General features: G+C 42.5%; 1 protein-coding gene across 4 annotated transcripts in view; it reads right to left on the bottom strand.

Annotated features, from left to right (window-relative positions):
* Positions 1-246: 246 nt before the first annotated feature.
* SYNJ2 (synaptojanin 2) overlaps positions 247-11439 on the bottom strand; it is a 65445-nt gene continuing 54252 nt past the window's right edge. Inside the window, exons 19-26 of one of the 4 annotated variants that reach the window (XM_041470039.1) lie at positions 11316-11394; positions 9802-9970; positions 9244-9393; positions 6521-6655; positions 5396-5508; positions 4576-4684; positions 3094-3296; positions 247-1354 (exon numbers count right to left, since the gene is read on the bottom strand). In XM_041470039.1, the coding sequence (XP_041325973.1) occupies positions 584-1354; positions 3094-3296; positions 4576-4684; positions 5396-5508; positions 6521-6655; positions 9244-9393; positions 9802-9970; positions 11316-11394 (1729 nt within the window). In that variant the 3' untranslated portion in view covers positions 247-583. The remainder of the gene's footprint in view (positions 1355-3093; positions 3297-4575; positions 4685-5395; positions 5509-6520; positions 6656-9243; positions 9394-9801; positions 9971-11315; positions 11395-11439) is intronic. The other 3 variants (XM_041470038.1, XM_041470040.1, XM_041470041.1) reach the window with 3 other exon arrangements.

The raw sequence follows: 11439 nt of genomic DNA, 5'->3' as shown, positions 1-11439 counted from the left end.
ACAATGCACAAGCAGCCTAGAGCGTTTCTTTGCAGTGAAACAGCATGTGGGAAACTACAGTCCCTTTTCAAAGTATGCTGTTGGACATGGGCTTGGGAACAAAAACCAGGGTGAGTTTTGGAAACTTGCAGCAGAGCAGTACCAGTGTTACTGCTGTTATACTGGTGTACATTCCTCTTGGGATGTTTGTTCCAGAATAACTGGCAGACTAACTCTTCAAAGTAAGGATGCTTTATTTCAAACAACCGAAATTGATTAAAATACACATTCCAAAGGAAATTTTTTTTAATGTCTTTTTTTCCATACATGTTCTTACATATGATTTGTACCTGAAATGAAATAAAACATCTTAAAATGGATTAATAAAAAGAAATAACTTAGAATAAGGAAGTTTTCAAATGAGCTGTAGGTAATGTTAGGTTGTATGTATTTTATATACTTCCCTCCAGGGGCCGTATCATTAAACATGAAAATGAAATGTAGCATGGACAGATGATCCAGTTCATTAAATATAAAAAAGATTTTTTTTTTAAATTTTGCATCATAATTATGATTTCTTTTGGAAGACTAAGGAGGTAAAATTTTACAATTCTAAATCACTATTTGTTTTCATAAAGGTATTTTTGTTTTGTTCTGAGACAAGCAGTTTGTTGAACCCTTCTGCCACTGCACTGCTGTCTTCATCATCACTAAATGTAACCCAGTGACTGAAATCTTTCAGATTGGGGTGATTTAAATTTTCTGAAGTGTGTGCTGGAGAAGTAGCTGGCGGTGCCTGTGTGGAAAGAGGGAAGGAAGAATGAATGTCCAGGTCCAGCAGATTGGTGTTCTCTGGAAGGGAGCTGGTGTGCAGTCGTTGTGGATGCTGGCCTGCTGGTGCAGAAGGGCCCTGGAGCTTCACCATCAGTTCTGCAGCACTTGGTGCCAAGGGCTGAGTTGTGCTGTTTTCTGGGCTGGCAGAGGCTGAGGGAACAGGGACATGAGTCTGAGGGCAGGACCCAGGGTTGTTGTTGTTGGAGTTGAACAGTGACGCACGGAAAAGGGGGTTGTCACTGCTCTGGAGAACTTGGAGATGAAAAGCTGCAGGAGCCGACTTTTTTCTTCGTGGAGGCACCTTTGGAGCAAAGGGAGCGTTCTGGGGAGGCAGTACCATGGCCTCAGCTGTGCCTGCTGACAGAGGCTGCCTTTCACTGCTTCCCCTGCTCTCTTGAGGCTTCCCAGCTTGTGTTCTGGGTTTAGGGACTGGAGTGATCTTGGTTGGTCTAAGAATAGCTCCAGCTTCTAGATGGGGCTCTAGCAAGCCAAAAGGAGACTGTGCTGTCTGTTGGTCGAATTGGTCTTCTGGAGACATGGCCTGAGGAGGAAATAGAGGAAGAAATGTGAGAACAAAAAGGAACCTTAAACTTTGAGTCACTACTGGTGCAAGTTTAATTGACAGCGTTGCTAAGAAAGGCTGACAGTCCTGGAAGACAAAAAAGCACTGTGAAGAGGAGGCTTGACAGCACAGTTCTGCACTGTACCTGCTGGGCTCTGGGCCCATGCATTGCGCCTGGCACTCACCTTCAGAGAGCTAGTGAAGGACCAGGACCCTACAGGCTGCTTAGTCACAGCTCTTTCTGACCATCTCCCTTTCAGGTTAGGATTTTTGCTCTGGGCCAAATCAACAAAGTTCTGAGGAGTTATTTGTTACATCTCTCTGCTGACTAATAGTACTTAAGCAAGATTGCATAGGGAGGCCCATGCCTTTAGGTGTAGCTTATTTGGATAGATAAGATTGAAGGAGAATTAGCTTAAGCTAACCCAATAAATGCATTAAGGGCTGTGTCCTGTCTCACTGATGCTGGCAACTGAAGATAAAAATAAGCTCTCAAAGTCCAGTCTAGCATACATTTACCACCATTTAAAAGTATATAAATAACAAGCCCAGCTCAGTCTAGGAGGGCAAGGACTGCTTCAGATTTCTCACACTCTGTGTGACTGAATGAAAGCGTTTCAATTCTTTATTGCTCTTGCACAGTATTAAAAGATAATGTACAGGATTTTTCATGCAGGCAAAATATTTAGTCAGTATCTCATGCTGGACATATCCCTTGGCACTTCTTCCTATGTGCTGTTAAGTTGCCTACATTTGACTGTGGTAGAGGGGGATTGAGTAGAGCTTTTCAAGTACACACCTCCCATCTGACTTCCCTCAGATGGAGGAAGGAGTGGAATTCCAGGGCAGAGTCAACCTGAAATAATCTATTCCTGCAGAAGCTCTCACATAACTAATACCAAAATAGCAATCCCTCTCAGCACCTTTCAAGAGTGACTTGGAAATGGTGACAACTTCAACAAAACAAACTGACCATCCTCAGCATAGACTGTGCTGTCTGGGTTGGGTTTTTTGGTGAATCTGCTAAGTAAAGAGAGCACAACGTCCATTACAGACAAGGGGTGAATGCCTTTACCAAAGGAAGGTAAGGCAGGAGCCCTAAAAATTTAGAAGAGAGCTTCTTTAGCAGAGATTCTGTCAAAGGAAGAATATAAAGGCTGCATTTGTCTTCCTCTTGTACTCAAACTGCTTTACAAATTAGATAATCATTTTAGCAGCTCTAGAGATGAACTACTGTCTCCATCACAGAGACCTGACATATATTAAAACCTGAACACCTACAGCTTTGTATTTTTGAGAACATGAACTGTTGAGTAGACTTCAGAATTCAAACTGAAAGGCTGAATCCCATTACAAGGTGTGTAAGGAAAGCAAGAAAGGACACAGGACACAAAACTGATGAAGAAGCTGCCTCAAATCTTTACAGAGCAGACCACTCATGGTCAAAATTAGAGACTGTGATAAAGAACAAACAAGTCTTAAATCCTGACAAGGTTTTGTTCCAGAAGAAAAACAAGAGAATGGACTAACAAATAGAAAAGCTGCATATGGCTCTCTTTCCAATCTTTCTTTCATTTTTATGCCTTGGTGACTGTAATACACAAAATTATTCCAGCACCTGCTGACATGACAGGACCTCCTGCAAAAAACAACCAGCCCACCCCTCCATCATTCACACTGTAATGGAGGCTGGATGCATTTTGCTACAATTCTCTTACATTTTCCCCCTTGGCTCCGGTCCTTTGCAGGGGCACTGGCTTCTTTGGGGTTGGAACTTTGGGTGGTGGACGATGAGGCACAGGCACTGCTCCCGCCTGCGACCCTTGGAATGAAGCTGACTTTGTGATGCTGGGAAGAGCCTCGGGTTTGGAGGAAGTTTGGTTTCTGGTTGGAACAGGCTTTACTGCATCTTCCTGTGCTCCTGAAAAGCAAAAGCAAATATGGCATCTCGGGCTGATCAGAACATAGACTCAAGATAATTTCTTTCACAACCATGCTTCTCAAAATGTTCATGCCTACAGGGCCAGCTCAGGTCAGGAAGGTAGGTTTTGGAGCTAAGCACAGACCTTTGCAATCCTGTAACATCTGTAAGAGGCTGTTAGGGGAAAACTTCCCTGCCTGAAATAATTTCATGCCAAACCAGCAGTGCTGTGCCACCATTTGGTCAAGTGGAAAAAACACTGGCTGGGGGTTCAGGAGTACTGGGCTCAAGCTCTGAGCATCCTTTTGCCATTACCTGGAAAACCAAGTTTATGATACCAAGTGCATCTTGTAGAGTGTTTTAAAAAGAACTGTAAATGCCAACTGGTGGTACAGTACAAGGGACTGGAAGTGATGCTGACCAGACTAGTTTTCTTACCCACAACAAGTGAATGTGAATTTCAAAATCAGTGGAGAATAAATCTGATTTCAAAATGAAATGAACAGCACTGAGGAACAAACATCAAGATGCCTTTATATTTCCATATATTCCCATATATTTCTGAATAAATGGGATTATTCCAGACTGCATTCATTCTAGGTATAAATGAAAAGGGATGGTTTTCTCCTAAACTGAGAGCCTTGCAACTCAGGTAGCCATTTTCATTCACAGAGCATCAGTAGAAAGACTCCATGCAACCCTGGGGGATACATTCACAGTACCTAAGTTAGTTTTGTGCCCTGACTTGCCCTAGCAAGAAGCTCTCTACTCCAGGGGCTACACAGAGAGCCTAAACACAGAGTAGCCTTTTAGCTTAGCTATTCAAGCTGAAGTAGTGCAAGCTTTTATCTAGGTTACAGTTGTACTTGCTGTCCAAATGTGAACAGAATCCAGGTTATTCCTCCTAGAGCTGCATTTGCTCTGTAGTTCTGCTTGGAATAGTGAGCATTCAGTAAATAGAGCAGTAAATATCCTTTATGCAACTCTGAGCTAACACAGGCACCATCAGTTTAGTAAAATCTCATCTTCATATTTTAATTTTTCTGACTAAATCTGGGCATAAATAACCCAAGGTTCTACTAGTAGCAGGTTCTACGACAAAATGTAAAATTTTAAAAATTTTGAAAAAAAGGTTAATATTATCAGAACTGACAGAGAATACCACATACAATTTTGCAAAAATGTGTTCAGGTAGAATTCTGAATAGCAATATGTGCATTTGGGCTATGATGAGATGAATACACCTAGAGTTTTCTTTATTTAAAGATGCTGTGCTTACCTCCTTTGGCCTCCATAAGACATCTAATAGCTTCTTCTGCTTCCTCAGCTGTGGTGGTTTTGATCTGCTTGACGTTGTAAGGTTTGCTTATTCCAGTCCGGACTTTGGGCTTTGAAAAAACAGGAGAATGAGCCATCTTGAGAGAACTGGTTTTTCTTGTACACCTCTAATCTCACAGCTAAGCTCATACACCTGGAAAATTCTGTTCTTGCAAGTGGCTATTCAGTGACCTATAAATACTAAAGAAATGGGAATCTTTCAGCAAATTGTACACCTTTGCTGGCAGCTGACAGAAGGCCAGTGCCTGAGTGCCACAGCTAGTGCCGTAGCCATCCCTTGTCCAATGCGTTAGGGTCCTCATCCAGCAAGACAGGACTGAGGAGGCATTTCCATATTCTGCTCTTGGTCTCCTCAGGGGACCAACAGCCTTGCTGGCAGTGGCCAAGACTTTTCCTGAATTCTGGGCACTAGCATGGCCCACCAAAACAGAGGTGAGAAAATAATTAAACCATATGATGATAGTGTTAAAAATTCAAGTTAGCATCTGTCAGAAAGCAACAACAGTGCCCTGGTCTTACACCACTCATTCTCTTCTCCCTCTTTGGCATTCCTAACTCTTGTTAATTTATTAACATTTTTCTGCTGCCTAACAGGGCCTACAGTTCAGTATTACAGTACAAGAAGTTATCTTGGCATTTTCAGCTCAGACATGTGATGGACTTCCTTCCTTGTATGACAGGTGCATCCTGTACGTTATTCTCAGTGTGGATGGGAGGGAACAGGACAATGCCAAGGGGCCATGCTGAGCAGCAGGACTCACTGGCTGCTGAGGGGCTCCGGGAAGCAGCTTTGCCGTTGCCAGGATGGAGCAGGTGGATTGGCTTCCTGGAGAGAGGGAGCCATCTGAGGGAGACTTTTTGCCTGATGTTCCAGCTGGAAGAGGAATAAAAAAATGGCTTTGTACATTCAAGAGGCGGTAAAAAATCTTATCTGCAATGGAGCAAAACCAATGTGCATTCCATCGCCCTCACAAAATCTTGAACTGTTTCAGGAAGCAGTTTTGTAATTAGTCTTTCTTTCATTTAATTAATTAGATAACCTCAGCTGAGCATTAACATTGCATTCTAGGCACAGAAATATAGATAGCAATGTTGGCACTTCTGTGCAACAGACTCAAAAATGAATGGGAATAATCCTAAAAAACTCATCTATCAGGTGAGCATCAGAGAACTTCCAATTTGAGTCTGGAAAATGTACACAAAAGAGAGACTTTTGGGCTGCAAGAAAAACATGATGTATAGCTTGTCTAATACAGGAGGCAAAGATGATTAATGCTCATCTAGCAATCAGCTTTCATTCAGAAGTAGCCCTAAAAACAGGAGCAGCACAGCTCTGGATGGCATCTCAGGGGAGCAGAGCTTAGGTAAAAGCATCCCTTCCCTTTGTACCTCACTGAAAATCATAATTCACTTTGCATTTCTTTTATAAAGACAATTGCTTGTGAAGAAGGAAAGGAGAAAAACTGTTCTGAATAAGTATTTTGTCAAAGGTTTTTAAAATTCTGATTACAATTAATTCAGAATCAAAAAAACTGCAAGAAAACACTCAGTGACTTCAGAAGTCAGCAGGCATAAATACCAGTATCTTTATTGCCAAAAAGTGGCTGCTCAGCTCGCTAACCTGAGTAGTGAGCTAGTATGAAACATATTGGCTATTCCATCCCTACTAAAGACATTTATTTTGTGGAGTATGGGTTGTCCTGAAGACAAACTTCTCCCATTTCTAATGGCAGTAATACTCGGGCTGAAACAGACTGGGAAGCAAGTACGAGTCCCTCGACAACCTGACATTTCAGAACAAGCTATGACCTTCTTTGTCACCCAGAAATGGCAGGCAAAAGCTGTTCAGCTGGAGCCAACACCACCTTAAAGGAAGCTCAACTCACCGGGAGGGGGAGGCCTCTGTGGTGGCTGAAGTGGCCGAGGCCGGGTAGGAATGGACAGAGACCTGCTTGGAATGCGGCGGCTGCGTTCCCCACTTGCCTCCAGCTCCCGCTTCAAATCAGCGAGGTCAGCATCATCTAGGGACATTTTAGGAAGTGTCTGAATTAGATACACTCTGGGTGAGGCACACCAGATCTGAGAGATCAGGAGAGAGGTGACTGTGAGTGGCAAGCCTCAGCCAGGTCTCTCAGCAACACGTTCTCATTTTTTTGCTCTCCCACAATGTCTGCCTGCTCCCATTGCAGGAAACATCTACCCTTTTGTCAAATGCTTCTTTCTCTCTCTCTCCTTTTCCACTATTTATTAGCCGTTTGCACCAACACAAAGAATGCCTACATCTCATTCCAGGGTTACTGGGCGCCTTGTTAGATTCCGAGATTTTCATAGCCAGACTTAGTGGCAGCCTGCGCCCATTCAAACTGCCATGGCTAGTCGTGGTGAATTCCTCGCTTTCCATCCCAAACACAAGAATTCCATTTGAGGATTAGACACCTTTTCTTCCACAGGAGACCTGTTTTTATACCAGAGAAAAATCTGTCTGAATGGCTCAATCATGACATCTCTGCTTTCCAGCAACATCTCCTAAAAGGTACAGCTGCCTCAATCTGCTAGCTCTTGGCTGCACCTTACATCACTAACTAATTACTCAGTCTTTCATTCCACCTAAGCCTTTCTGACAGCTGGAGACAGGAGAAGTAGGGATTGTTTTGTTCTCCCCCATCTGCTATAGTGAGGACTTTCATTTCAGTCCTCTCACCCTGCCATGGCTGCCCAGCTATGCAGCTCTTGTTCTTTAGAGCACCGAGATTCACTGGGTTTAGTTTTGGAGAGATGGGGAAGGAATTATGCAGCAGCAGTCTCTTGCACTTCAGGCATTTGTAAACAAATTCTTGTTTTTCAGAAAGCTGTGCTCTGTAGGGGATCACGAGCTGCCTCACAGCTTCCTGCTCCCACTCAGCAGCAGATGGCAACCACAGAGACAGAGCCTGTGGTCTGCCCAGCCCGCCCTCCCTGTGCTCTCTGCATTTTCAGTACTTCTAAGCTGCAGATATGGGCTCATCAGTAGGATCCAAGCAGTCATGCAGGCACCTGGAGGCACGGTTTGAAGTTCTGGCAGTAAAACTGAACACAACAAAAGCCAGCCATTACCACTCAATTCCATCCCTGGAAGGCTGCTGGCAGGGACATCAGTTTCATAAAGCTGTGCCCTTCCCTGACCTCAGAAACACACACACACTATTGTGCCTGTCACTGTTTTCCATCTGTGTCTACCACCAGCTACACAGTCATCATATCTTCAATTAGAAGTTATTCAGCCAGAATTGGGAGCTTATGGAGGAATCTGAAATTGCAGACACTTTAGGATTAATTGAATATATCATATTTTGAGTTACGTGAGATCATGACCCCACCCTGACCTCCTTCAAACTATACTCCATTACCTCTATTTACTTTGTGATATTTTTTGTGAAGAAGAGTTAGTGTGAGTGACAAGATTCACTGCAATTCTCTGTGGCTTAATGAATCATCACACAATAGGCCAGAGGTGGTTTGAGGGCAAGGCACCCTATAATACAAAGTGATTGACTTCACAGTATTTAATAATGGGTGATCACTCCTTGACTCAGGGATAGACTTTTGGGTCTGGCCACACTGAACCCAGCCTATGACTCAAGGTGGGCAAGAAAGCCATAAATCACTCTGTTTGGAAAATCTGTCTGTGTAAGTGTACGAATTTCATTTAATCTTTTTGAACTCTACTTCTGACTCAACCTTTGAGGGTATTAAAAGTTTTCACTTTTATGTCAGAAGACAAAGCACTGCTGAGAGAGAGCAGAATGACAGCTACTGAATCACTGCTGTCACAATCAGGTGTTTAACACATATCCCAGCCTGTCAATGCTTGGCCACTCAAGCACATCCTGATCACATCCCATTGTTAGACAGGCTTGGCTAGTTCTTGCCTCAGTTTTTATCAGTTTTCTCTCCACAGCTTTATCTTCTTTTTACCAAGTCACTTCACAATAATGTGCAAGAGAGCCAGGTAACCAAGGAAAAAGGTTACACATTCATTAAGAACCTAAAGGATGATTATATGTATATATATTTTATGAACCTCAACTCCTTCGGGAATAAATCAAATGGGAACAAAGGAGAAACTTCAGGTCTCTGAAGTAATTTGAACACAGCAACCTCCCAGCTTACAGCTAACTCTTCTGCCACTGCTACTGCTCAAAGGACAGAGTTGAGCCCATCACTGAATCAACAGGATTCTTCTGGTTTGATTTTGCTTTGGCCCTCACCAATAAGAAAATAGTATGCAATAGTATCCAACAATTTTTTTGTTGTATGTTCTGGTGCCAAACAACATCAAATGGATAAAAAGATTTCATTTCCTCTGGCTAGAAAAGGAAAACCAGCATTTTTCAGCTTTCCTGCCTTGCCCTAGCCTAAAGAGAAGGAGAATCATCATGAGTTTCATCATTTGTATTGTGTTATGCCTGAGGACCTCACTAACTACAGTCACTAACTCAAGGAGAGTTGAGCATGAATAGGTATTACAGGAGAACTTGGAATGAAAATATAAATGAACAGGGAAATACAGACAACAGGAGAACAAACAACAATTCTTCAGGTCTTACCTTAAGGAAGGTGGATACTTTACCTTTATACAGGCGGGGGGGTTGTCCAGATTTGTTTGAAAGAGCTGTGGATGCACAGTGTCCAGGGCACTCCGACATATCTTCTACTGTGTCTGCTGCTAGGTGTTGACACAGAGCATCCTCTAAATAATCATCTTCATCCTCTATATCACCTGGATTAAAATATTAGATAACAAAGAATTAATGAGAAAATTCATTCTCTGTCTCTCTACACTCCCAATTAATTAATTTATACTATCAGTTAATTTAATAATTTAATATATAGGCTGGGCAAGATTCTTGTGTAACCATACCATGTGTTTCATTACAGTGTGTCTCTACAGACAGCTGTACCACGCACTGAATTTGCTAACATATAACACTGAATTGACAGGATGATCTAAGTAACAGTTCTATGCCCAGGCACAGAGTCAGGTCAAGGCTTTAATTACAGTCATCTTTTTAAGAAGTGTGGCTTCATTACAAATTAAGGTGCCACTGACACTCATACTGTACTGCACTGTGCAACCAAAGTCAGCAAAGCAATTTCTCACTACTTAGCTTAGAAACATACAGCTTACCTTCTGATTCATAGTCCAAACTTGAGAAGTCAAAATTTTCTTCCAGAAGGTGGGAGTTTGCCGTGGGGGACATGGGGACAACGCTGTCTCGTTTTCGAGCAATTTCCTCCTGAAGGCCCTTTAGCCAGTCCTTAGTCTTGGGCTGGATCTTCACTATTCTGCCTCTAACCTAAGCACAGAAATAATTGTTACCCTTTGCCAAGGACCTTCAAAAAACAAGAATGCCTGAACAGAATATTCAGATTCTGCCAGCCTGTTCAGAATCACACAGATCACAGATTGAGTTGGAAGGGGCCCAGAAGGATCATCAAGTCCAGCTATTAAAGGAATGGCCCATGCAGGCATTGAACCCAGGGCCCCAATGTTATTAGCACCATGCTCTGACCAAGTTGTACAACTGCTTCACTTCAAAAGTCAAATGGAAAGGAAACACTCTTACCCCCCACAACCAAGTTTTCAGACTGTAAACATATTCTTGAAAGAAAATTAGTTTCACAGCTCAAAAGCACTGCTGCTGCATTTGGGAAATACTGGAGAAATAGGTGAAACATCAAATATTGTCAAAATGATACTGGAATAGCAATATTGGCATGAAAAAGTGCCATTTTTGAGTCAGCAGCCTTAAAACACACAAGAGTTTTGTATCTGCTTCTACCTGTAAGGAGACTGACCAGAAAATCTCATATGTGATGTATATGGAAGGTGTATTTTCAAACCCATTAGGACTTCAGCTGCTTATGTGTGTTGCTCTATGACATTTGGGATGAAAGGCAGACAAGCCAGCAGCTTTGACAGGAAAATCAGTTTGAAAAGTTCCCAACTCAGATTCCTAGCACCTTCACATACTGTGTGCACAGAACCGTGTTTCAGTCTGTGCCATAAATTACATCAATGGCAGGAGTCAAATTAGAAGATAAAACTGCAAATACGAAAGAAGAATGAGAGTTAAAATCCATTACTTCAGAATTAAGTTTACAGGGCAGCACCACAAGCAGTTTTTTTTCAACAGGGGGTTGATGATTTGTATAGTGTGTGTGTGGGAAGGAAAAGCAGGGGACGGCAAGGTAAACGCCTACTGCTAATGCTGGATTGGCCATGGAAGCCAATGAATCATGTTGTTACAGCTTAGCAGAAGGAGCCTTTTGATACACTGGAGAAACAAAAAATCTCCAAACCACAATCTTGAGGATGCTTTGGCAACAGTATATGCCAGAATGTCAAGAGAACTGCTTCAAGCAGCCACAACCATGAACAAGTCCATTTGTTCTCTACAGGCGCCAGAGGCAGATCCTAAGCACTGCTTGGGATCCATGAAAAGTCACCTCGTGCCATCCTGAAACGAAAGTACTGCATTAACAGCCTCAGCAGATGTGAAAGTTAAGGACTTCATCAGCACTATCTCTCTTTCAAATAATGCTACTTGATTTAGGTAGAAACTCAAGTACCTCATTCTAAGCAACCACTTTTGAGAAATTTGTTATGCAGTTATTATTATGAGTTTGAGAAAGTCTTACTTTGGCACCATCTATATCCATAACACGAAGAGCTGACTTGCTGTCTGCAAATGTCACTAGCATTTGACCTCCACAGATCCTAGTGAAAAAAGGCAGAGAAAAACCATTTTATTTCACCATTGAA

Source organism: Pyrgilauda ruficollis, unplaced genomic scaffold (assembly GCF_017590135.1).
Source record: "Pyrgilauda ruficollis isolate IOZ18807 unplaced genomic scaffold, ASM1759013v1 scaffold24, whole genome shotgun sequence".
NCBI classification, from domain to species: Eukaryota; Metazoa; Chordata; class Aves; order Passeriformes; family Passeridae; genus Pyrgilauda; species Pyrgilauda ruficollis.
Note: the sequence above shows the minus strand (reverse complement) of the source record. Positions and strands in the feature narration are given on the sequence as shown.